The 26,968-nt window shown below is 34.9% G+C and overlaps 1 protein-coding gene across 10 annotated transcripts in view; it reads right to left on the reverse strand.

The window, feature by feature from the left end:
* ZMYM2 (zinc finger MYM-type containing 2) overlaps positions 1-26,968 on the reverse strand; it is an 80,017-nt gene that overhangs the window by 29,575 nt on the left and 23,474 nt on the right. For 9 of the 10 annotated variants that reach the window (XR_010068100.1, XM_063305779.1, XM_063305784.1 and 6 more), the window contains 4 exons: positions 26,018-26,230; positions 10,755-10,905; positions 9,699-9,814; positions 3,358-3,474 (listed from right to left, as the gene is read on the reverse strand). Coding sequence is in view for 9 of the 10 variants with exons in the window: in XM_063305779.1 (XP_063161849.1) it covers positions 3,358-3,474; positions 9,699-9,814; positions 10,755-10,905; positions 26,018-26,230 (597 nt within the window). In the remaining variant the exon portion in view is untranslated. The remainder of the gene's footprint in view (positions 1-3,357; positions 3,475-9,698; positions 9,815-10,754; positions 10,906-26,017; positions 26,231-26,968) is intronic. The other variant, XM_063305786.1, reaches the window with a different exon arrangement.

Below are 26,968 nucleotides of genomic sequence, written 5' to 3' on the forward strand. Positions count from 1 at the left end.
TTGCCTTTACCTACTATTATCTGGCAAATGTGTGACGAAAAACATCTTTTCCCAAGGAAATGATATTTTTGCAAATGTGTTAATTAAAGATCCTCAAAGAAAGGATTCTTCCATTATTTATTCACAGAGTGGGATGCTGCCTACACTGACATGTAGACTAAACACCTCTACTATGACGGAATTAAAAGGGGATGCTGGAACAGGAGAGACAATTGTTTGTCACCCAGTACAAATTTTTAAAATGCTACATGGGATTAAAGTAGCAACTGGGCAAGAGTACTTGAGTCCAACAGTAAGTGGCCTAGCACATCTATAGTCACCATTGTCAGGTTACAATCAAACTTGCAATTTACTTCTAAGACCTTGGGCACTAATTTCATGTGGGAAATTAAATGCCTTTAGTTCTTGCTCACAAAAGTTCCTCAGGAAGCAATATGATTTGCCTGATAGCACTTGCAAAATTCTACAACAAAGTCCTCTCCTTGAATAATAGGTAATGGCTATGCCTGTCTGACAAAGAATGCTTACTACTACAGCTTTGATATTTCTGAACATTAGCAACAATATCTGCTTTATAGACTAACTTCAGAATGCAGATGATTCTCGGGGATATGTTGCTTCCCTGGACCAAGCCAAAGCTGCTATGGAAAGCTTGAACCAGTATCTGGTATCTATCAAGCTCAAGATGGGGCAAAATAAACTCAAAATAAATATCTCTAAAATTGAGTTGCTGTTCATCAATAAATATCCAAGAACATCAATCCCAGCAGTTATTCTGGACCAGGTTGTGTTTCATCTGAAGAAGTTGGTGTATGACTTATGGTACTGCTTTTTTTTTTAAAGACCTGTATGGTGTAGCATCTGGGTAACATCAAGCACTGCCTTGCCAGAAATGAATATTCCCATCTGATGAGAACCGCTTGGGAAGGCCTGTTAGAACTCTCCTCTACCTGAAGTAAGGGGAACATCAATAAGATGATAGGCTTTCACTGTGGCCCGATACATTAGAACTTTTTATCCCCATATTTCATAAAGCATCCTCTCCTATGGTTTTTTGAAGACCATAGCTTTTAGAAGGTTTTATTTAACTTGACCTTTAACTCAAGTTTTATTGACATCCATCTTCAGGGAGTTTGATTTGATATTACTGTTGTTGTTTTATATGTTTGATTTATTTCTAGTGATGGTTTTATAATTTTGATGTGTTACAACTCCAAAGTCTTTTCAGTTGGATGTAAAATAAATACAAATAAATAAATAAATGTGCTACTGCTTCAGCATGAAAAAATAACTGAAAGGGAAGCATGCCTAAGGGAAGCACTGTAAGCAAAGGAACAGGTCTTTTGTCAAAATTCTTGAACCTTGGAAGGTTCTGAATCTGTTCTGCACTCATAGAGAATACACTGGTGTGAATAATTACAGTAAGTATCAGAATAAAGTTATGGTTATTCAATTGCCTTATTATCACTGCAAATAGGGATGGATGGCTTTTTGTTATCGGAACTGATGACTAGGGCTGAATGAAGAGCCAGCAAGTAGACTGGCTTTTTGATAATTCCTCTCCGGACAAAGAGTCCTCTCCAGACAAGGAGAGGACTTTGAGATCCCCCACCATTGATCCAGACAGCAGTATCCGGTGGGTTTAGAATGCTGGGAGACAAGGTAATAGCCATCTTGCTCAAACCATGGTCAGTGCGTTTGAAAGGACACTAAGTTTGTATACTTCCTTTTCTAATCACTTTTGGAAATTGCTTGTTAACTGTTTTTCAGCTATTAGGAACCTTTGGATTGACAAATTTTACAGCACTGGGTGAGTTTCCTTTAGTCCTAAGTGAAAGAAGTTTTACCTACAAGTTTTAAGAACTTTAAAAAAGTTTTTGGAATAAACAGCAAAAGGGTGATTAAAACATTGATCTTAGAAAGTGACAAATGGACTAAGGGTCCAGATAAATTTGAAATAAGATTTAGGAATTAATAGAAAGAATCCTTCCCATGGGAAAATGCTTTTGTTTTGATTTTTGTAAAAAAAAAAATAATAACGTAAGATTTTAATAATTGGACACTAGAGGGAACTACAGATTATAATTAAAGAAGAAGAACACTCAAACTCAAGTCACAATTACAGAACACTGGACATATTGAAGATATTTTTGAACAATGGATACAGAAGTTAATTTTAAGACTTTCTGCCTCTATAGATAGAGTTGAAAAGATATTTTGCAAGAGGAACAAGTTTTACCTGACAAGATCGAGACTGATTTGAAAGTGGATTTAAAAATGACAGGCTATAAGAATGACATGGAAAAAGATGTTACACTGGACATGCAAAAGAAACCAGCTGATGTCTTAATAATTGAAAGGGATATACAAATAATAAACCAAGAGAGTGACCTGGATAATTTTTCTGTATTGGATTTACAAAAGAGGCTTGTTAAAGTTTTGAAGAATTTTGTGAGACGGGACAAAGAAAAAATGAAAGGAAATCAAGTTCTAGGACATTATTTGAAGGGACTAAAGATTAAGATTGTTAGAGATAAAAGGAAGGAATATAAAGTTAGTTTATTTGATCAAGGTTAAAATAAACCTGTTGTTATGTCTGGTAACCCTTAATGAACTTTTGGTGATATCAGGACTGAAATGAGAGGCTTTATGGATTTGTCTATAGATAAAAGATAGGAAATGGGAAGAAGATATCATTTGTTGTATTTTAAGAGAAAGTGATAAATTACTAAAATTCTTTATACTTCTTGTGATGAAGGTGGGAAGTCACTTCTTTATATATTTCTTTTCTTTTTCTTTACTATATTCTCAGTTTTTTCTTTCTTTTCTATTTTTCTTTCTATTTTCCTCTTTTTTCTTTCTTTTCTGCACCTTCTATTTTTTCTTTTTATTCTTTTATTACTTTAATTTGTATTAGTTTTTATTGTTGTAACTGTAATCTTTAATAAAATTACTATTTAAAAAAAGAAAATACATTGGTGTGAATAATTACAAAAAGTACCAAAATAAAGTTAGGGTTATTCATATTGCCTTATTATCACTGCAAATGGGGATGAATGACTTTTTGTGGCTGGATTAGTCCTGCTGGATTGGAGAGGCCTATAAACCCCAGTAAATACATTTTAAAAAATCCTGGTTTCTTTCTATGATCTGAGGACCTAATCTATCTAGGGTGCAAATGGCAGCTAAAAGAAAGGAAAAAATAGGAAATGGTTGGTCAAAGCATGCCTAAAAAGCATTAATTAACCATGGCTAAGTATGAAATATTAAAGGATTAAAAATATGTTATTAATGATTAAGCAAGGTGAATAATTTCTATGCAATTAAAAACAACAGATCACAGTATCATTTACTTACTTCCCATTCCAGTACTTCAGGCTTTGAGTAGAAAGTATTTTTACAATAACTGCATTTCAAATGAATATCGCTTGGAGCCACAAACTGGCCATTGGTTGAAGATGGTACACTAAGAGTCTGGGAAAAAAATGTATAACATACACAATTCATTCCAGGACAATAATGTAGAAATTTGTTATTATTTAAGAATTAGTGGAAAAATTAATGTTCATGGTTTTCTTTGCACATTTAATTTCATTACTCTAAATAGGATATACAGTTGTAATCGAAATTATTCAACCCCCATTGCAAATCAAGTTGATTGTCAAAATGTACAGACATTCAGCTGTTTGCAATGGACAAATCAAAGAAAAGCAATTGAAATAGCTCAACACAATGAATGCTTCAAGTGGTGTCCCCAAAATCAACTGAAAATGCAACTTATAATGACTTCTCCAGTCTCAAAATTATTCAACCCCTTCATGGCAAGCATCTTCAGTACTTAGCAGAGCACTCTTTTGTGCTTATGACCTGCTGCAAACGAGATGCATAGCCAGACACCAGCTTCTGGCAGTGTTCCTGAGGGATCTTAGCCCATTCCTCATGAGCAATGGCCTCCAGTTCAGTAATATTCTTTGATTTGCATGCTGCAATCGCCTTCTTCAAATCCCACCAGAGATTTTCTATGGGGTTCAAGTCAGGTGACTGTGATGGCCACTGTAGAATCTTCCAGGACTTCTTCTGCATCCAAGCCTTAGTGGAATTTGAGGTATGCTTGGGATCATTGTCCTGTTGGAAGGTCCAATGACACCCAAGCTTCAGCTTCCTTACAGACAGCATGATGTTTTCTCCTAGGATTTCCTGATACTTCAATGAATCCATCTTGCCATCCACATGCTGCAGGTTTCCAGTGTCAGAGGATGCAAAGCAGCCCCAGAGCATCACCGAGCCACCACCATGCTTAACTGTAGGCAGAGTGTTCTTTTCAGCGTATGCCTCATTCTTCTTCCTCCAGACATACCGTTGATCCATCGGGCCGAAAAGTTCTAGTTTTGTTTCATCATTCCACAGAACAGAATCCCAAAACTTCTGTGGCTTATTTATATGATTTTGAGCATATTAGAGCCGACTTGTGCTTTTGGGTCAGTAGTGGTGTACGTCTTGGAGTTCTGGCATGGAAACCTTCTGTGTTTAGTATGCACCTTACTGTGCTTTGTTCATTGCAAATAGCTGAAAGTCTGTACATTTTGACAATCAACCTAATTTGCAATGGGGTTTGAATAATTTCGGTATTAATTTCTAAACTTACTTTATTATTAATGTATCAGTGCATATAGCAACTTAGGGTCATATAAAGAAGACAACAGGTCCCTACCACAAATGAGCCACAAATTTTAAACAGTGGGAAACACAGGAACAGTAGAAGCAAGGATAACAAATATAGATGTAAGTCCAAAGGAACAGCAATGCAGATATAAGAAGCAGCTGGGGGAGTAAAAGTACTGTTTGAGAGAACAGAATTAAGCAACATAGGGGGAGCTTAGAAGAGCAACTGTTGCCAAGAGAACACTGGATTATATATGAAGGGAGATGAGATGGGAATTAGGCTATGGTGAAATACGAAATACAGAGTACAGTTCCTCAATATATAACCTATGTCTATTTCACCTCATTCTCTCCTTTCAAACTGTACATTCCTAATACTTCTTCAATATTATTTACATATCATTATCTATCTATCTATCTATCTATCTATCTATCTATCTATCTATCTATCTCCATTTGCCAACTACTACCACATAAACTACTATGTTTTATTTTTTAGTTTACATCAGGACTGATCACTACTCTCATGCCAGTTTTAAATAAAATAATTTAAAAGAAGTACTATAATTTCTTCACACACTGATATTATGGTTTCAGGTTAATCATTCATGTCCAGATACACAGAACTATATATTTGTATATTAATAATAATAATTTCGGATGCATAGTTCACTCAATATGTAAGAAAAGACTATCCCAAGCATTTGAGCCTACTTAAGAATATGAACAAATTAAGACTATTTGAAAGGTAAGAAATCAGAAGTTTCAATTAAACTTAATAAACAGAAGCATCCACCAACTCCTCCACTGCTCATTTGCAAAAGCTAACTTTGTATGACAGTCTCTGACTGCAATCCATTTTTATACAGTTTTTTATATAGTCAGCATTTTTAAAATCTTGGGAAAGGTGGAAGAAGAAGAAAAAAAAAAAGAGGACAAGCAGCAACATGGTGGATGGACTCAATTATGGTAGTGATGGGAGTACCACTGGAAGACCAGAAGGTCCAGGTTGGTGACAGATCAGCCTGGAGAAAATCTATATAGTCACTAAGAGTCAACACCAACTTGATGGCACGTAATCAATCAATAGTTCAAAACATAATCAAAATTATCAGCAAAAATATATTTTGTGCTTGTGTCTCATGCATAATTTTAATAATCCAATTTCACACTAATTGGGTCTGTATAGAATGAAAGTGACTAGTGGCAGAATGAGAAGTAGCAGAGGTGTCTTTGGAACCATCAAACTGGAATCTTTGTAGTTCTTACACAGGAAATAATATTTTTTAAGAAAAGTTTTCTGAAGCCTTTCTAAAGCACCAGGTACACATTTGTAATTCACCTATTTTCTTTCTTTCTTTCTTTCTTTCTTTTTCTTTCATTCATTCATTCATTCATTCATTCATTCATTCTGCCTGTATGATGCCCAAACCAGAAGACTTTGGGCAGCTAATAATGTCAACATATAAAATGAAGATCCATAATATCCAAAACACATATAAAAATAAAAAGAGCAAAGAAGATAAAAACAAAAGAAATCTAAATACCAAGCACCTGAAAACCCCCTTTTCAACTACAATACAACTTTTCCTATACAAGACAAACAGGTAGATCTTAAGAATTTTTCAAAAGCTCAAGAAGGAGAAAGCTGACTGAATCTTTGCATGGAGGGAGTTCCAAAGAATATGGGAAACTACTGAAAACAACCCTTCTGAGGTCCTGTTAGGTGACAATCTAGTAGTGACAGAACCTGGAGGGAGATGACCACATTTGATTTCATTAGGTGGACAAATGAAGACAGAAGATATTACCTCACATAACTGGGTCTGGAACTATATAAGGCCATAAAGGTGACAATCAGTGCCTTGAACTGCACCCAGAAGCCAGATGGCAACTAATGCAGCTCTGAAAGCAGGGGTCATCCAAATATATCAGAGCTCAATCATCACTGTCCAGGCTACTGGCTTCTGTACCAGCTGTAGCTTCCTAATGTTCTTAAAAGGTGAAAGGTGAAAGGTCCCCTGTGGAAGCACCGAGTCATGTCTGACCCTTTGGGGGGATGCCGCTTTCATGATGTTTTCTTGATAGACTATAGCGGGGTGGTTTGCCATTGTCTTCCCCAGTCGTCACCTTCCCCAGCAAGCTGGGTACTCATTTTACCAACCTTGGAAGGATGGAAAGCTAAGTCGACCTGAGCTGGCTACCCGAGAATCCAGCTTCCGCTGGGATCGAATTTGGGTCGAGGGGAGAGTTTTGGTTGCAATACTGCCGCCTACCACTCTGTGCCACATGAGGCTAATGTTCTTAAAGGGCAGTCCCATATAACGTGTGTTACACTAGTCCAAGCAGGAGGTGACTAGGACATGGGTGACTGGTCCAGAAATGGTTGCAATAGGTACACAAGATAGAACTGTGCAAAAGCCCTCCTACCCATAGCTTCACCAGCTCTTCAGAGAGAAGCTGTGGGTCTAGGAGAACTCCCAAATTGCAAACTACCTCTGATTGGTGAGTACAACTCTGTTCAACATTAGGGATGAAATTTCCCCTGAATCATCAGGCCTACAATCCCATGACCTCTGTCTTGGAGGGATTCAGTCAGTATCTGTTCCTCCCCATCCAGACCTTCTAGGCACTAGGTAAGCACCTCCACCTCATCACCTGTTCAGCCTGAGCATGAGATACACCTGGGTATCATTAACATATTAATGATACCAAACATTGTCGGACCTATCTTACCTTACCTGTGCATTTTCAATCTTTCAATCTGAGACAACTGAAAGAATCTTTCACTGAAAGGACTGCCTTCTTTCCACCTGATAAAATGAAGTATTATCAGCCACTCCCATCAAATGAGACCTATTCCTCTGCATTTGCATTTGAAACAATATTATCCCATAAAAATAGTACTTTATATGCAGTAGTTTGGTTAATGACCCTGTAACCACAGTAGTCCAATTTCTTTCTATATAACTCAAAAAGTCAACAGTGTAAAGTAAAAGAAGCTAGATTTACATCATCTCCAGTATACCACTGGGAACATAAGAAATTAATCTAGTCTCTAGAAATAGTGAAATTTAGGCTAGAAATATAAACATAAAAATAAGTAAGAAATAGTCTGAAAGGAGACTTAATGAATAACCTGACAGAAGATTAAAAATTAAGAGCATTACTGCTTTACAGATTATTTTTCTCAGTTTTTGCAAAGAAGGTACATGTGGTTCAGGTAAAGCAACATTAGATAAACAGGAATTATAGATTACAGATATAAAGGAAGTGCAGGTCAAACTATTCTAGCCATTTGAAGACAAACCCATCAGTGTGTATTGGTATGCAGATACAGGTCTGCAAATATAACTTAGTCCAAAAGGACCCAGAAGAGCAAAAATGTCCTCATCTGAAATTTCACTTAATGGAACTTTCATCTTAAATACTGTAAGGATTTTCCATAGATATAAATCCAAGTTAAAATTGGTTGCAATAAATCAAAATCAAATCTGGAGATGAAATCAAGAAGCACTTTCATGTCTCTTAATTCTCAAAGCCGCCAATAAATCTAGTGCAAATTAAACAGTTTTAGGACCTGCTGATTCTCCTACAAAAGATGCCTGAATTTCTCTAATGCTCAATAGAACTTAATTTTGACTAGCTTGCACCTATCAAAATGTCAGCCCACAGTGGTATGTTATAATTTCTATTTCATTTATACAAAGCTAAGTTGGCAAAAGTAAATCAAAATTAGATTTGCTTATATCAAATCTAGACAAAAGTATCATGATTTATACATTCAAATAAAAGAATGCTTGAATTTGAGCTCCTAGAAGTTGTAGACAGAAGTATACTGTGTACTTTTAAGTAAAAATTGGTATAAACCTTTAAGAAGCTGCAGGTTTATCTATCACCAAAGCACATTTATTTTATCTATTATTGAATTCATACTCTTTCTCCCTCTCTCTTTTCATACTCTGTTTTCCCCTCTACACTTCTTTTTACAATTGGCTAGGAGTAATGCATAATAATGACACCCAGCACGCCATAGTGGTTAAAGCAGTGTTTCTCAACCTTGGCAACTGGCTGGGGAATTCTGGGAGTTGAAGTCCACACGTCTTAAAGTTGCCAAGGTTGAGAAACACTGGGTTAAAGTGTTGGATTAGGAGCAGGAAGACCCAGGTTCTAAGCTGCCCCCAGCCATGGATGTTTACTGGGTGACTTTAGGCAACTCACTCTCTTTCAGCCCAACCTACCTTACATAGTCACTGTGGAGAAAAGATAGGAGGAGAGAACACTATGGACCGCCTTGAGTGGTGAATGAATGAAAGGTGAGATATAAATATAATACATCAAGGCCTTCAGAACTCTAGCACATAAAATACTATGCAATATAAATACATAGCAACCTTATTTCACACATACATGCGATCAGCTTAAAATATTGGCCATTTGACAATCAATGTACTTAAAACAAATCAAGTGTTCTGTTTAGTATAATGTAATTCCCAAAAGTAATAGGATTTGTCAGTAAGCTAGACATTTTGCTATTTTAGCAGCAGAAGGAACCCAAAAATCAAAGTTTCCCTTTCACTGGCATAAGGAAGGAATTTTTACTCCTTGCCCACCCCCATATACATAATAATGCCTGAACCAGGAAATCCTGTAGTAATTATAAAATAGCTGTATATACAGCATTCAAGTACTCATAGGGTTTTCCATGTGCTGGAAAATTATCTGGTCACTTTTAAAAAAAGGGAAGGAAGAGAATAAAAATGTCAAATGTCTGCCACATACCTCTCAGCATAAGCAGAATGGAAATGGAATTCAAACAGCTTCAAGAAGAAAGCACTAATGAAAGTCTTTGAATTTTGGAAATTACTCTCCTACATATACGCTGATAACTGATAAACAGAAAGATTTGTATTTGTGAAGAGTAGCCTTTAACTAAGAAGTAGTTTCACAATATTAGTCTCCTAAGAATACCTAACAGGACATATGCACAGAATCATACATATCCAGGGAGGAAGAGATTTAACACAACAGCTAACCTGAAATTTAGCTACACAACTGGAACTGCAAAAGTTGTACAGTATTCCATCAGGCATTGTGGCTTGATACTGAGGTAAAGAGTTTCGCTTACAAAATTGGCAAACAATTCCCAAACCTAAAAGAAAAATGTAGTATACAAAGAAAATAAATGCAAACTTCCAGGTTATAAATGACAAGCTAGCATTTCTAAAAGTACAGTAATGGCTGAGGTATGAACAATCATTTTCCCTACAAAAGCAGCCCTTTCAGTAGTAAAACAATTAAACAAGGAAGTCGCTAGTTAAGCACACTTTCCTAGATAGGACAATAGAAGAAACTATAGTTAATGAACAAATTGTTTGATGACCGAAGTGGGATCATTATATGTAAATACCTAGATTTTCCAATAAAATGCTATACATTTTTTATTGTGTTACATTCTATTAATTTGAAGTACATTTTTATGTATATGTACTTTGTTTCACTCTACTTAGTAGAGTTTAAAAAAAAAGACAACTTTCTACAAGCTTGTGCTATTTATATGGTTATCCAATCTACGTACATACATACCAATCACACTATTCCCTTTTAGGGTTAAGGAACATTGTATGACCAATGGAAAATAAAAATATGTATAAAAAATGTTAACAAATTAATTAGATAGATCATGAGACTATTGTTTCTAGCAAACAAATAATTGCACCATCAATATTTTTGGCCAATGTACAGCAACATTAAATATTGTAATACTAGAATAAATTCAGACCAAGAGTGGACATTACCATTAAAAAACATACTAAAAAGCTATAGCTGACAAAAAACGTGAGCTCAAATATTAAAAACTCTAAAGGCATAAAGTCTTGTCTCATATACCATGTTTCATCTAGTTTTAGTTATATTAAATTTTTGATTTAATTCATAAGAGTCATAAAGACTTTTAATAACCTAAATTTAATTTGGACATCAGAATGTTCCCCTCAAGAGGAAAACTAGATAGAAGCAACACGTGAAACAGAATTTATTTTGGAAAGGTATTTTATCACTATTGATAAAAATACACCACCCTTTTCACTTACTTTGTGATTTTGCATATTTTGATTTGTGTGTGTTCATGCATGTGGTTGAGCAGTATGGCTCCATATATCCATTAGCTCCTATGCATTGTGTCATGTCAAAAAACCTGCACTGAGCTCTGCAACCAGTGCAAGCTGTTAATTTGCCATATTTCTAAAAAGCAAATAAAAAAAACAAAAAACAAAAGCAACAATTACATGACTTATATCTGATTCAATACAAGCATGCAGGAATTTATATACCCTTTCCAAAGTCCATATATTTGCTAAAGTTTCCAATCATCATACATCAGAGTGTTATGCACACACACTTAATGGAATTGATATACAGGGATTGAGGGAGCACATACCCACCCACATCCATGCTTGCTGCACCTCAGTGCCCAAGCATTTGACAGAATGGATTGGCAAATATGCATGCCTCCTATTTAAATACAATATAGGTTTAAATTTAAGACACTTAGTTTGTATGGGTATTTTGACATCTCACTTTTATGAATAACTGTGTACTACTCTATAACTAAGTCCTTAACAGTGGGGTGCAGAGGGTAGCCTTGAAATGAACAATCTGTTCAGATGTTGAGAAAGAAAAACATGTTCTAGTATGTGGAATAATGCAGATACATCAGGAATGATAGTGTCAGCAATAAAGTCGAAGTTGTATTTTTAAGCATGAAATGTACTTCCATAAAATGATTAACTTATGTAATATCTTTTTGGAACGGCATTCTAGACAGTATCTAGAATTTATCTGAATATTCTGTTCATTTTCTTACCTCAAAGAAAGAGACCCAGATTTGATTTTCTCAGCTAGAGAACAGTTGTGGTTGCAACCAAATGGTAACTCTTTTCAGCTTCATCTTTGTTACTTGAAGAACACATCACTAAGTCTCTTATTTTAGTTTATTCAGTAAGTTTTACATATGGCTCAGCAAAAACCCTTAAGCATCTTCCACAAAGAGCTCTGGATGCTGCTTAAACAACTTCATGAGGAAACAAAAACCACTCAGAACAAAAAAGGTTGGATGATATTAAATTTCCTTGATTAGAAGGGCAGGTTCCTCCCCCCTCTAAAGTATTTTACTTGTGAATTAGGGGGTGGAGAAGTTCCTTAAATTTGCTGCTAAAAATGAATAAATGCATGGAAATACAGATGGCTGCAGATAGAGCTGCTGCAAAGCATGGATGCTTTTGAGGTACAGATACTGCCTGAAGATTAACAGTTACTTGCAAGGTGCAGAATGCCTGATGAATTTAACTCTTCTCTTCCTTTTCCTGTCTAGCTGGCTTTCCCCACCCCACCCCACTCGTTTTTTTCCCCTCCATCTTTTTTTTCTTTTTGCTATTTCTCCTTATATGAAGGCAGGAAATGTTTGTGTCTATATGCAGTGAGCAGTGAGTTTCTCTGCAGAGGGGATCTGAATACAAAAGAAATTGATTGCCATATGCACATGGAATCAATTAACTTTACAAATTTGGACACATTTTATATGCAGTTTATTTTAATTAGCAATAATTAATTACATCAATATGAAATTTTTTATCCTGGCTTGTGTAGTGGACATATGTATATATGCATGGGCACGTGCGCGCACAGACACACACACACACACACTTGCATGCAGAGAGAGATCTACAGGATTGGTTTCAGCTGGAATTGGCAATGTTACACCAACAAGGTGGAAAAGCTGGCCATTATACATTGAGTTGCCCACAACCTTAAGATCACTTTCATAATTATGCTGAAAATGATCAATAAAACAGAACACATTACAGTAGACTCTCAGTTAACCAGAACTCTAGCAACCGGCACTCTCAAGCAATTGGCAAAAAAAACCCTGAAGAAATATTACTTTAAATAAAATTTGATAGTAACTCTCAAGCAACCAGAATCTACATTTATCTGGCATCTACCAATCCCCATGGGTGCTGGTTAACTGAGTCTACTGTATTAAGTTTCTTGAGGTTGCCTTCCCTGTTACGTCCCCTTCAGGTGTGTTAAATTATACTTCCACCATTTTCAGTAGGAAATTACAACACAGGAGAAAGGAGCTTTAAAGAAAAGTCCCCAGTATTGACATACTGAAATATATTCAAATATTAGGACTATCTAAGATTACATTGCTTATATAGCAAACAAAAGAAATGAATTCTATTAAGTGGATATAACTGGCAGGATTACCTGAGAAGGACCAAATATGTCTGAAAACTGCCCCCATATGGATAACAGACAAAAAATGCTTCCTCAGAACAATCACTCATCAATAATGGGAAACAATTACCCATGACAGCCAGGGTAGGATAATGGTTAAACTGTTGGCCTACGAAGGGGGATATCCGGGTTTTAGTCCATCCTCAGCCATGGAAGCTCTCTTGAGTGACTTTGGGCCAGCCACTCATTCTCAGCCCAACTTACCTCTCGGGGTTATTGTTGTAAGAAGAAATAGGAGGGTATACTACCTTGAGCTCCTGAATAAAAGGTGGGATTAATAGGAATCTAATTAAGAAAATGCATAAAGTTCTCATTGAAAGCCCAGGGCTTGCTTTGCGCTTTATTCTTTTTTAAACACTGTTCTGTATGTTTTTCCACTTCAATTGCCAAGATTAGTCTGCTCATAGAAATCAATAATTTTTGCTTTAAGATTAGCTTGTTGCCTGAATACAGTTAGTGGTTAATAAAGAATTTGGCTATGGCCATCTATAATGTAGCTGTAGGACTGTGACACAGTCTAACAAAAAACATTCACTGGCAGCCCTTTTGCACCAAAATGGACTGTTGATTTATAAAGAATACCTTAATAGCCAAGACAGAAATCTGATGATTTTTAACAAAGTAAAACCTAGCAATGGTAAGTATTTTATAAATTGACAACTGATAAACCTATATTTTCCAGATATTTTTCCGAACCTTTTGTGTGGTTGAAATTTCTGCATTTAACACACTGTACTGCAGTTCAACCTGTCAATACATTAAGAAACTTAGGGGAGTGGGGAGCTAGATTTGTCCAAGCACCTGAGTTTAACTGAAACATTACAGGAAAGTTCATATAATATGCTAATCCAAAATGATTTGTCTGTAGTCTTTCATACTGTATAAACCCAATTGGCTGTAGTTTAATTGACAAAGCAGAATATAGCTTAGCACAGCCTTCCCCAACTTTGGCTTCCAGAAGTATTGACTATCATGCTGGATGGTGATGTTGTTCAAAACATCTAGAGTGAAACAGGTTGGAAAAGACTAGCTTTGCATGTTATGAGAATACAGCCAGGGAATGAGGATTTGTCCTTCCAAAGTGCCCCTGAATCAATCTTTCCTGCTTCTTGGATACAGGAGTGAAATTTATTTTAGGCCTTAAGATCTGCAAAGCAAAATGAAAGCCCTCCCTTTTCTTCACATGTGAATGATGGAAGAATGATGGAATTTAGTGACCGGAGGGTTCAAATGACTGAACAGCAGAATCTTGGTATTTATTCATCATCATAGTTTGTTCTGCATCTGTGCTGAAAAACCAATCAGACACTTAAAAACTGAGATTTTTGGTGGGAAGTAAACCTTCACTGTGTATTTCCTAAACAACACTTACTCTCCTCTTTTCAACTTATACAGCAGTCACTTGACTGGGAGCATTTTACATGCTTTTTTTTCTGAATACAGCTTAGGATACTTTTAAAACATGTTATCTTTCATCATTCTCTTTGTCTTATTCTACAAGAAGACCACAAGTTCCTGGAGTGAAAATTTGAGGCACCTGCCTTTTAACCTAACTGTTCTCTGCAAGGTCAATGGCCTCCAAAGCACCATTTTGTACATGTATATACTGTGGAAGTAAATCAACCCCCATTCATTCTTATCTACTTTATCTTGCTTTTTTTTAATTGAGGAAAGGAGGTAAGATTGCCTCTTGTAGGTAATAGACATTTTTGTAGGAAAAGATACTGCTCACAAATAGACCTCTAGATGGTTCTGCAGCCACCCTTTCTTTAGTCTCTGTATATTCTAATCTTCCGTTGACTGAGACACAGATGTTCACTTCTGGAATTGGCTTTCCAAATTAGAAAGACTTCTAAATTTTAATCTAAAAACCTGCTTCAGTATTGAAACCTCCAGACTGTTCAGCAGAAACTACAAATGGTTACTCTGATACCGACACCTCTACCTTAGCATCACCAATGTTGATCCAGTCTGCAAGATCATTATGTGCTAGCTCAGATCTAGGAGAACTTTGAGATTCTTCTCAACATCAGCAACAAACTGATTACGCTGGTCAACAATTTTGTCACATGGATTGTAATGGGTGTTCTAAGCAAATTTTTTTCATGCTGAATTCAAAAAGGAAATCAGTTTTTTTCTATCAGGCTTGGTTTTCTTGTCATCCCATCTGCATTATTCTGTTCATTTAGAGATATTATACTGTATTTTAACTATAGTAGTGTATTTTTAACAATCACTGAGCAAAATCTAGTTGTTATACTCTAGCATAAATAATCTCAAGACAAAGGTAGAAGACATAACAGCTTGCAGAGAACAGCATACTGTGCAGGTTGATTCATGTTTGGGCATGTCTAGACATGAGCCCAGTTTCTCTGCCTGGAGAGCAGTTCCTTGTCAGTCTGGTGCCAGAGCTCACAGTCAAACAATTTTAATATACAGTATATCTACTGTATTCAATACTATGTAAATCATCTGAGTTTCCGCTATGTATGGTGAGTTAACATTTAAATCTCAGAAAAGAAACCTCCATCACTTGTCACACACACACATACACACACACACGCAAACCCTTCTATGAACTTTAGTTTGGTTATGTAGCGGGTGGCCAAGATAAAAATTGGATCTCTCACTTTTGCTGGGTGACGTGTGTTAGACTTCTAACAGGATGGTTAAAGGGTTCATGCCGTAGGCCATTTGCCATTCCTATGGTTTGGAGGGAACCCTGTTATTGTTATTTCTGCCTAATAAGTGCAACATTGATGAATGTAATTAATTCTTCTCCCAAGATGGTTTTGTAAAGGTGATTGTTTGGTTATGGAGGTTCTTGGCCATCAGCAAAATGTGTATGTGTGGCACTTGTTCATTGACTTCTCAAAAGTTAATATGAAAGTTGTCTTTCTTCATAATGGAAATAAATTATCATCTGTACTGTTAGCCCATGCTGCTAACATGAAAGAGTTGTAGGAGAACATGAAACTACTTTTGGAAAAGATCCAGTATGAAAAATATAAATGGAATAAATGTGGAGATATGGTCACTGCACTTCTGCTTGGCCTGCAGCTTGGATACACAAAGTACTGTTGTTTTTTATGTGAGTGGAACAGTAGGAACAGGAAAAAAACCATTACATTCACAAAGAATGTCAAAACGTACCTCACTTGTTCCAGGAAAAAAGAATGTGATAAAAAGTCCATTTGTTGACCTTGAAAAGGTTTTCCTTCCTCTTTTGCACATCAGACTTGGACTTATGAAAAACATAGTTACAACAATGGATAAAATAGGAACTGGATTCATGTACTTTAGGATCAAATTTCCCAGGATTAGTGATGCTAAGATTACGAACCCATTTTTGTAGGTCCACATATAAGAGAATTGATAAAAGATGTTAAATATGACGAAGAGTTAAGTGAAGTTGAAAATGCTCCCTGGCAATCATTCAAAAAAAACTTTTTGGGAAATCATAAAGCAGGAAACTAGCATAAAACAGTGATCTTGTACCAAACTATGGGATGTAACACATCACTGAAAGTTCATTCCTTGGACTCTCACTTGGACTTTTTCCCAGACAATCTTAGCGCATTTAGTGACAAACATGTTGAACAATTTCACCAGGACATTTCAAACATGGAAAAGTGGTACCAAGGCAAGTGGTCTCCGTTTGTTGGCTGACTACTGCTGGACCTTTAGGAGAGAGGTTCCTGAAGTGAAATTCAGCAGAAAATCAAACATTTTTTTAAGTAACTCTTTTGGGCTTTTAATTAACTTGTAAATATAGGCTATTATCAAAGTAAAGCTGTGCGTCGCTCAAAAACGTTGCCTGATAGAGAATCCTGAAAACATATTCAAATTCAGCATAAAAGATACTTTAAGATTAACCACTTTTTGTTTGTGGGACACAATTATATATTTTTTATTCCACAGTGTTGTGAATTCTGATATCCTTGTGCTCAACCTCTTCTAAAACATTTGTATAGGGGTTCTGAGAACCTTGTTAGCCATTATCACTGGTTCAGATGTACAGATGATCATTAAATATAGCTTCAGCTGGTCCCGCTCATGGGCTAGTGGCCTTTCTTGTGCCTGTAACTTTTGTCAGCATCATTTGCCAGACAAAGACTTTACTGAACTATACATTCTGAATTAGCTTTGTATATGTTAACTATTCCAAGGATATTATATGCTCATTATAGAAAAGGGCTGTTTCCCTCCTTGGAATAATGGCTAGCCAAGTTGAAGGAGTATGTTTCAATGTCCAGAATAGCACCGTATCTTAAAAGTAAATCTGATGTAGAATACAGTTCTAACTGAAAATCATTCGTGGACTATAACCTAACACATGGATTTGTACTTCATCCAACATTTGGGTTTTCCTATGTATAGAATCTGTATTTTACATTCAAGGGATATTCCAATTAGAATAGATTCTCAGTATTGATTCAATTTATAATAGCTTATAATTTCAGTTAATGATTTATACTGAGTTGACCATGCATTCTTTGTTAAAGCTTACTAGTAATTTTTGTTTTTTTAAAGCAGTATTATATATTCAGAAGTAGTTAATGACCTATTGGAAAGCTGTAATCTCCATGACACTTTATTTTATAATTATTTGTATTTTACTTCCATACTTTTTGCTTGTCTTTTCTCTTTGTTTATACTTTCTCTAAAATGTGTACTTACCTCGGGTGATGCTCCTAGTGGCAATCCCATTAGTCATCAAGCTTCTGAACTGTATGCACTCAGAATGGACCCACCGTAATTTCAATTTTATCAGACATCATTCTGTGACAATAGTTTTCCTCCCAAAGGAAAATTCTGATTGGTACCATCATAGTACTCTACATTTTCCACTTTTAGAGCTGAACCCCTCCCCTCCATTTGCTGGATGTGCAAAGGGTCTTAACTTTTTATGCAGACTAAACTAAGCTGTGAAAGTTGCCTCTTGCCTTATTGGTTTATCTATACCATAACCTGCTCCTCAACAGCTCTCTTGGGGGCTGCACTACTATTATCAGGTATTCAGGCTGAAGTCCCAAGAACCTACAATGTATTCATACCCATATGTCTATATAGTAATAGTCTATCAAAGAACATCACAAATGGGTGCTGAAAAAGTATATAAAAGGCAATCAAGATAAAGGAAAACAAAGGGGCTAAGTACAGAAAAAATATTCATATACCAATTTCTGTAGTGCATACTGGGTGCACACTCCCTGTTCTAGACAACACACTGTAGCAATTACCGCTTCATGCATTGTGTGAACCAGCAGTTTTCAGAAGTGGAGAATAAATTATAATTATTATAGTTTCTGAGAGTCTTGCAAGTATTTGCTTTTGCAACTAATCCTGGTAAACTCTTTGTGTACTCATCTAAGAATACATGAATAAAAATAAATTCATATATATATATAGAATAGGAATTTAAAAGGAGCTCTTGAACACTAAACAAAGGAAATAAATAATTTTTGATTATGGAGGTTTAGTAAGAGGACTAACAACTGCATATATTGCAATATAAAATTAGCATTCACAATTTATAAACTGCAACAACCTGTTTTTATAACGTAATTCCTTATCTCCCTAATTGGGAGTAAAGATGACTGCACAAAAGCTTACTTACATGCTGATACATGTTAAAAGACACAGAATAGCTGGTTCCCCCACCCCACCCTTCCATTCTACAGAAACCTGGCTGAATTTGTTTGCTTTTTATATAATTGCCTGGTTTTTTTTCTATTTTTCAGAATGTACTACATGTGTGCAAAATGTCTGTATTGGTATGTAGTGCTCACTATTTATCTATTTTGTTGCTGTTAACTATCTTCTTATATCTAAATAAAAGCAGAAATAAGACTGGAGTAAAAAATCCTCCTAGTTTATCTGCTCCAAAGCAGATAAGCTTCTTTGACTAGGAATGTCAGCCCGTGTTATATATTATAAAACCATAAATCAAAATAAATCAAAATAAAAAGTAGTTTTCAACTAAGGAACATTACATTTAAATAATATAGGGCATTAAATAGTTGATTGTCAAATTACTAACTCTCTTGCAGGATTGTTATGAAGATAAAAGATTGCAAGGAGAAGGAAATATTCTGCTATAAGCATCGTGGATGAAGAGCACGATAACTAGGTACATATATTTTACACATTGCAAATATCAGACTAAGTCTGTTTATCTTGCAAAATGCAGGCCTGTGATACTTTTAAACAATTTTACATTCAAATAAATACACTAAGTGTTAACAGACGTGCAGCAAAACAATACATTTTTCCCTCATGGAAGGTGCTTTATTAGAACATCACATTTACTCAGATGCAATTTTCTGTCTTATGCATAGAAAACAAGATTAGCAATGGTAGAAAAATCAGAGAAACAAAAACTGGGCACTTTAAGAAGGGTAGTATTATGTAAGTAAAGGGTTATCAATACTTGAGACCTGGAATACATATATACATACATACATACCCATCAAGCTATTTCTTTTCAGGGCAAGCAACGTTATGCAGAAAGAGTCAATAAGTATTAAGCAAAAGAAATTAGAGGCATGAGATCAGAAACGGTAATCTAACTAAACACAGTTTAAACCAACACCATTCAATATACCTCTCCATACCTTTTATCACCTTCATATACCAATTCACATTCTTTAAATTTCTTTTCAAGTATTTCATCAACTTCATCTAATCACAACTTCCTTGGCCTTCCTCTTCACCTCCCTCTTGACCTATTTACTCTTCCTTCATATATTTGTTTTATGATTTGATTCTCATTCATTCTATGTGACCACACCAACTCATTTCTTTTGTAATTTTGTATTCAATCTATGATCATTCAGCACTCAATCATTCTTGACCCTATTTCTTCGTTTCACCACACAGTTCTTAAACATTTTATTCCCACTGCATTCTATGCAGTGCATTTTATGTTTCCCTTGATATACCCAATTCTCCCTTGCATATAACAAAATGGCAAAAACATAATCTTACACAGTCATTTTTGCTTCTTTCAGCAAACATGCGTTCCTTGCAACAAGTCACCTTCTACTACCTTTCTACCAAGATTTGCCCATCTATATTAAATATTTTAGTACACAAATTCATCTACTTGCTCTATTTTTGTTGCCGATGTATACCTTGTGATTTTTTTCACTATATTCTCCTTATGAAACACAATTACCTTGATCTTTGTTACATTTTCATAAACTAAATATGAGTAATGATATGTTTATAAAAATAAATGAGTTCATTTTTTCATTATAATATTGATTAAAGTACATCAAATATATTTGAATATTCTTTCTTCAACAGATTTTTCTATGCTATAAATTCCTTTGCTCAAAATCAAGTATTTTCTTGACACTTGCCATCACCCCTCCTTGCCCCTCAGAAAACAAGACAGATACATGCAAACATCAAAACAGCAGCAAAGAAAATAAGATATCCTAAATTATCAACAAGAGAAAGCAAGCAGATAAGCTAGTAGAAGCAGCCAAAAAATAATAAGATATAATTATGAGCTACCTACATACAGCAGCCTATGTAGTTAGTAGCCATTTCTCATATATGGTTCATGGGCTGCTTCAAGCATAGAAATGTGAAGGCCCAAGGGAACCAGAAAAACTGTTACAAGCTTTCTTTTCCTGATTGCCTGAAATTATCTTCAAAAGACTGAGAAAAATATAAAACACATTTTTTTTAGAATTATGAATAAAATGTTTAAGAACAAGAACAGCAAACTTTTACTCTCCTCAAATGTATCTAAGAACTACAACAGGAAACGAATACTATTGTACTCATAATTATTAAAATAGTAATGGGACAATCAGTCTTTTAAAGAGCAAGATATAATTCTTCCTCAAGGGAACATTGCCATTTTCAGAAGAGGATTTACTGCTCTTCTTTACAGAAGGACATTTTCTGAATTTTATCAACTCTCTTGTTCACCTTTGTAGAAGTCATTTGTTCCTGTCCTTTCCTGATCAGACAGGAGTGCAATGGAGAAAAAAAACTTCAGCATCCTCCTGGGCCCACAAATTTCCCTTTCGGATCCTCAAAACAATAAACAGTACAAAGGAAATGAAGGAGTGTTGTATACTTCTTCATTGAAAGGTAAAGAGTGCTGAATTTGATATATAAGCTCTATTTTAGCTAAAAGATAAAGACCTATCCAAATACTAACCAAGTCCAACCCCGCTTAGTTTTTAAAGATTGGCCAAGATCAGCTATCATCCGCTGGATCTTTAGTGTATTCTAATAAACCGTAATTTAACTCTTACACATCTGATATTTTATGACAAAAATCATAAAGCATACATCACCCAAGTATATGTTTATAGTTATAAATCAATTTAATATACCAACATGATGATTTTAGGAGCAAACCAAATTATCCAAAATATTGTTTAACCTTTTTATTTTTTTGTTCCTAAAGTAACAGTGAACTTTGATCTGTTTAAAAAATCTATTTTTATTTCTATTTTTCCACTGTATGACTTATCCAGAACAGTGGGAAAAATAAACTTTTTTCACTTCGTTTCCCCAAATTTTTATTATTTGTTTTACAAGGATCATGCACACTTTGGCACGTAAATGATAAAATAATATATATTTCATTCCAAGTAGGACCAGCAACCATCAGCTTTTCAACACCTGATCAAAAACTCTAGGTTCTACGATCTATAATGCCTTTTTTAAAATTCACATGTATAACTTATGCATTTAAAGTATGATTAGGTAAAATATGTTTCTTGAATTATGAAAATGAATTTAAGCAGACATACTCATATATTACCTAGAGCTGTTAAAGACTTGCCACACTAAAACACAGCGAATAGGATTTATGAAGCACTACCACGTTCGAGAGTTTTTGGAGTAGCTACAAAATTCATCTAAAGAATAAAGTAAATATGGCTACAAAAAACCTACAATATCATTTCCACATTTCTTTTTTTTCATCCATCCCAAAGTTTTATCCATTTTGGATTGGAGATTTAGAATCAGACAAACTTTTACCAGGAGTTTTGCTGTACACTTGGGGTAGAAACACTCAAAAGATGCTAACTGTAGAAGTAATACAATATATAAGGTATGTTAAAAGATAATTCAACTAATTAAATTGTTAAAGTCAACCACTAACTAATTTAAACAGAACCTGGGTAAGAGAAAGGTCCTAAAAAAACAAAAAGAAATGGGGCCGAGCGCAAATACTAAGGGAATTCATTCCATATATTATCCAATGTTAACACCTAGAAAAGTAAAAGTCAACTTCCTTTTTTAAATTATGTTGGCCACTGACTTGAGGGGAAAAAAATGGGTCTAGATTGCTTTTCCCAAAGATTCTTAGATTCTATCCTGAACCTTTAAAACTGCTCCATAGGAAGGATACCTAGTAAGTCTAGCTTCACTACCAAAACAAGAGGGAGAAATCTAATATGCACCTGCCAAAAATTTTTTCTCTGGTCAAATATACAACCATCTTGCCTTAAATAAACCAACTAGCCCTAACATTAACAGATACCTTTTGGTGCCATTTTTGGCTGCACTATAATCAGTAGAGATAAAAATGCATGGCCAGCTGATTTCCTGGTATGAACTTCTCTGAGTTATTTCAATTTTTTAAAAGAACTGCCTTATCTTTCAATTAGGTAATTGTTAATTTTAAAATTAACTTTTGTAATTTCATTTACATTTGTTACTATGGTAACTTTAGATGTTCATTTTAAAAATAAACCACCAAGATTTAACTTCCCAATACCATATATGACACTCATTGTGATACTGTATGAAGCAGATTATCTAGTAACTTAAGTCATAACTCATATACAGGTGATCCTTCCTTAACAACCACTTGTTCAGAGACTGCTCGAACGATTATGATGTTGCAGTGTCCCACGGTCACATGATCACCATTTGTGAACTTCTTTGCCAGCTTCCTACAAGCAAGTCAATGGGGAAGCTGGCAGGAGGTTACAAATGGCAACCACGTGATGTCCTCACTTAACGACCCATGGCAATTTGCTTAACATGTGACATCACACTTTACAACCATGCTGTTTAGTGATGGAAATTCTGATCCTAATTCCCATCATTAAGTAAAGACTACCTGTAATTACTAATGTTCCTTCCCAAATTCTTAAACTAGAGTTGACACCCTCATCTATCCAGTGAACATCTGCAGCAAGGTGAAGAAAGGACCCCAAAAAAACCTGGGATCAGCTGTCAGAATGCATCCTTCTAAGCTGGATGGCCTGATAGTATGCCTCACCTTACATTCCTCTTTGTGGATTGGTGCCTATGAAGATGGTCCCTGAGACCACACTAAATATAGGAGGCATTTTGCAGAAGAATTAAATTAAAACTCAACTCCCTTTGGCAATTCAGTATGGCTTTACTGAAAAATAGGGAAATACCTTCTTTGGTCTGCAAATCTGCAGTGTCATTGAGAAAACTGTCAATGATATGTAGTGTGTACAAACCCACTGGCTAAAAAGAATGAAGTATGCTTTAGTTCTGAGCACTTTTCTCACATGGCAATAATAATGCAATAAAACTTGATTGTCCAAAAAGAACAAGCAATCTAGAACAGTGGTTTGGAAAGCTATTCTTAAAGCTAACAAGAATGAAACTGAACAAGACCAAAGTGAGTTGGAACTCAAGCAACTACTTCAAAAAAAGTAATTTGTAAAAATGTATTTATTAACAAATATTAAGTAGGAACAAATATCGAGAGTATCAGTTCTAGTTTTTCTTACTACATAAATACCAAATATTTGTGCAACTATTTAATACAACTTTTATAAAAGCAAAAAGCAAATTCAGCAATTTTATAGCTTACTGCATTTAGGAGATACTTCATCTAACTTTCAGGGTAAAGCCCAAAATTTTGAAACAATCATATAGCCCTGTACTGGCACTCTGTTATTCTATTAGACTGAAAACCTCTCAAATATTTAAACATTTTTTAACAATGTTTTTAACTGTAACTAAATATATGTTGAGTTTTAAATCAAAAGCCTATGCAATTAACATTTTTATATAATTTCATTAAAACTCATAAAAACTCTTATGCAAAATGCTAAATCTAAGGTCTACTAAGATTTTATCCTACATTAGCATTGTAAAGAAAATTTACAGTAAGTTCAGCTTACATAGGCCCAAAGAGCCATCAATTTATTAAATGATTCCAAACTAAGGATTTAAGGCTAACAAATTTTCATGCATGGAGAGGTAAAAGGGTAGTATAAGGTTTCTCCACAAAATGTTATTTAGATAGTACAATGCTCACCTCTTTCATATGGGCATGATCAGAAGCATATAAAACCAGCAACATGCCTAGAGATTAACTGCAATGGGAATTCATGACTCTCCTATAGCAAGATCCAAAAGTTCTTTGTAGTGAAATATAGTAGATTTACTCATTAGAATTGCTTACTGAGAGTAAGCAACCATAAGGAAAAGTAAACTTACTACATTTCACTACAAGAAGAAATACAAGCCCCTACTGCATTGCAAGTAATGGTCAAATATATTGCTGTGAACTCAAGTCAAAAAGCACTAGAAGTTGCTACAGCAGTGCTTTATGACAATCACTGTCTGTAAGGAGGATTTATCAAGTCTCCATTTTACAGATACTGAAATCATTAACCGTTTAAAGTGTTATTCTATCCCATATAAATTCTAAATATAGATCCCAAATTAAAAAAAAATCAAGGATTCAAATGCCAATTCAGAATGGTCTCTACACATATCATATGACCTCACTCTTCTGAAAACATATGGGATAATATGGTAAAATAGCATGAAGTATCTATACAGGTGAAAAAATGTACAAGTCACAATAAACTGAGATACAGAGTTATCATTTAACCACATTTCATGTTCACTTGGAATTTCTGCAATGCATGTTATTCTTGTATCTTTTGGGTTCCTTCATGAAATCTTATTCAAGGCTTCTCCAAGTTTCTCCGTGGCTTCTGTGTATGCCTATCATTTTTAGTATCTTGGATAACCTATTTTGCCCCTTTTGTTTTGCTGTGTAATAAAACAACAAGGCCTGTGTTATGTTTCTAAAAGTGCTGATTGCATATTATCAAAAATATAAGTAGCAACTCAACATTTTGAACAGGATAAATTAAAACAGAAATCATAGGGTATTTTTCATTCACTATAATGTATCTTTAGTTTAAAAGATTAGCTAAAAGTTCTCATTCAAAGAAAGTAGTAGAAAATCCTTCATTTAAATTAGGATCTTCTAAAAAGTTTCTTGATAAAATGTCATATTTGCCTAAAGTCCAAAGGTTACAACCAATGCACAAGGAAGTGTCTGTTACAGAAACTTTCCTGACCTCCAGGAATCTGTTCTTCCTGAGAAGAATCTCCTGAGGATCAGGAAACACTCTGGAAAGAATTGGGATGTAGGGAAGCAGAAAAACTGGATGGAATCACTTCAGGCTATTCTAATTTTTTTCCCTAGGGATGTTGTAAAAACAGAAACATCACCCTGAACGTGAGAAAAGGAACACTAATAGTGTAATTGCACCTATACTGTTGGAAAATATTGGTTAAGTTGTCTAAAGAGAGCCTGCTGTAGAAACTTAGTAGTGACAACTTAGCTTCATAGTTACAGATGAACTAGTCATAGAAAGGGGGACACATACAAAGTAACAATTCTGTCTGGAAAAAGTCAACTACTGTTTTGCTTTCAAGATCCTTAGTGAAGCACTTATGCAGGCAGACAGGCAAAATTTGTAGGGTGATAGTTATTTTTTGTATTCATTTCAGAACAACTGGGAATTTCTAAAACGAAGCCCATAATTTCTAGGTCATGATAAAAAAAAATGAAACACTATTTTACAAATCCAAATGAACAGAACTTATAGAAGAACTACTCCAATCAGTAGAATGACAACATGTTCTTAATTTTATCTTCACACTTTAGCAAACATCATACTTCTAAATTAACAACAACAAAAAGCACAACTATTGACTATAATGGTACAACCTAACTGAAGATTTTACAATAGTGTTACATAAAAATAAATGTAGAAGTTACCTGTTTATATTCACTAACACAGCTTTGGCAACAGAACCTTTTCGGCTCTCCATCAACCATAAGGATATTGTTTGCTGCACCTTTACTTGGAAGGTATTCTCCACAATGCTCGCAACAATTCATGATTAAACCATTTGCCATTCGGTATCGATTGAAGCAGTGATCACTACACAGCTTATGAGTCATGTTTTTAAAGCTAACTTCATGGCGTATCTAAAAGCAAAAATACAGTTTTATATAAAGAGCTAGATTTACTCTAATTATGAGTTTCAAGCACAACTTTAGGCTAATTGTTTAACCTGGCAATTGCCATTTCAGAAATAGAAGCTTGTACCGGCACTTAAAAGAATAAACATTACACACCTTAGCTGTATAGAAAATGCTATATTATATAACAATTTAGAAAAATACCTTATGCTAAAAAGGGAGTAGCACAGAGTTCTAGCCTTCTGTTATAAAGATTATAATGTCATCAAAGGACAAGCTGCTTTATGAACACTGTATTCAATCACTACAGGAATTAAATACAACTATAATTATTTATGTTTAAAAAATATAAGCCAAGATATTCCATTTTATAAGTTATTCTTACTTTAATTACATAAAATTAATGAGTGACATTCACAGATGTTAAAAGAATTTTTGAAAAACAAACAAAAATGTAAGAATGCCCTTAAATTTCAATGTTCAAACATAAAACTCATTTCCTCTTTCTCAACCCTTGCTTGTCCTACTAATCCTTCCCCATAACAGCTTCCTATTTTCCTTGGACAGCATGCAATTAGCATAGCTGATATGCCCTCCCTCTGAAAAAAAGTCTATACATTCTTGCAAAGATATAAGTGTATGTGTGCACTACATACTGGTACTACATGCTCAAATCTTCCAATTAAGAAATATTTAAACATTGTTTTTTAAAAATCTGAAAGGGAGGGTCTTAACAGATGCCCA

The sequence above is a fragment of the Candoia aspera genome, chromosome 5, assembly GCF_035149785.1.
Source record: "Candoia aspera isolate rCanAsp1 chromosome 5, rCanAsp1.hap2, whole genome shotgun sequence".
Classification (NCBI taxonomy): domain Eukaryota; kingdom Metazoa; phylum Chordata; class Lepidosauria; order Squamata; family Boidae; genus Candoia; species Candoia aspera.